Source organism: Protobothrops mucrosquamatus, unplaced genomic scaffold (genome assembly GCF_001527695.2).
Source record: "Protobothrops mucrosquamatus isolate PMUCROS unplaced genomic scaffold, P.Mucros_1.0 scaffold1796, whole genome shotgun sequence".
Lineage (NCBI taxonomy): Eukaryota > Metazoa > Chordata > Lepidosauria > Squamata > Viperidae > Protobothrops > Protobothrops mucrosquamatus.
The window spans coordinates 43,125-44,269 of NW_015387934.1; the positions used below are offsets into that span (position 1 = coordinate 43,125).

A 1,145-nucleotide genomic window follows, 5' to 3' on the forward strand; every position below is an offset into this window, starting at 1 on the left:
CAGGTGCCGAGGGAATTGCTGTGCAACCACACTCTCAACAACCTTCGCCACAAAGCGAAGGTTGGAGACTGGGCGATAGTTAGCCAATACATCTGGATCCAGGGAAGGCTTCTTCAGGAGGGGCCTCACCACCGCCTCCTTTAGGATCGCGGGGAAGGCACCCTCCCGTAAAGAAGCGTTTATAATTCCCTGGAGCCAGATGTATATAGTACATAGTATATACTGTATATATGCTATATATGTTTATTATACAGGCAGAGAGCGTGTTGCTAGTCCAGATTGTGGGTGTGAGAGAGTTAAGTTGAAGGTCTTCTTCTTTAAGAAGATAAGAAGAGCTCAGCTAGATAAAGCCAAAACTCCACCCAGACCAGGATTTTGCTTTCTTAGAGTGGCCAACCAACTACCTCTTGGAAGTTCATAAGCAGGACAGGAAGACAGTTTTATTATATGTCTTTAGCAATTGACTGATGCTCAACAACCCATCTCTGAATTTACAGCATGCTTCCAATATTTTGATCCTCATTGTTGTATTAAATAGTTCATTCTACCAATTTAGAATAAACATGAAATCATGTGCGGTTTCCTCCTCTTCTTAGGCCACCAGAGGACTCTATCAGGGATCCCAACCCTTCGGTTGAGATGAACTCTTCTGCTCTCCTCTCCAAGGGGAACCGAGAGCCGGGCCTTAATAACGTGCGTGTTAAGCAGGCCAATCAAGACACTCTTCCTGGAATCACCACCAGCAGTTTCCTGTATGGCGTGTCGCTGCCCACACAGATCGCCATGGAGATAAAGCAGGAAGGTTCAGCCAGTCGGCATGGGATGAATGCAGTCGGCGAGATGCTGAGGCCCCGTCCATCAGGAGAAGCGAAGGTGCCTTCGCCACAGGAGTTCGGTGACTGCTGTGGTAATGGCCTTCATGTTTGCTGACCCAGGAATGGCTGCTCAAAACTGGTGCAAAGATGTTGGTGTAGCCTTGAAGTAAAATAGGGTGGGAATAGGAATTGTGTAATGATGGCTTTGACTGGATTACTGATGATGGTTTTGACAAGGCCATCCTTATGTAGGAAGGGACAGTAGTATTTAGTCAACTAGGTATGATTCCTGGAGGCTGGATGTGGTTAAGACCATAGTTGGGTTTTTAT

General features: G+C 46.6%; 1 protein-coding gene across 1 annotated transcript in view; it reads left to right on the forward strand.

Annotated features, from left to right (window-relative positions):
- Positions 1–1,145, forward strand: part of GTF2IRD1 (GTF2I repeat domain containing 1) — an 80,197-nt gene that overhangs the window by 13,833 nt on the left and 65,219 nt on the right. Inside the window, exons 6-7 of the mRNA XM_029285511.1 lie at positions 255–285; positions 597–907. Coding sequence (XP_029141344.1) covers positions 255–285; positions 597–907 — 342 coding nt within the window. The remainder of the gene's footprint in view (positions 1–254; positions 286–596; positions 908–1,145) is intronic.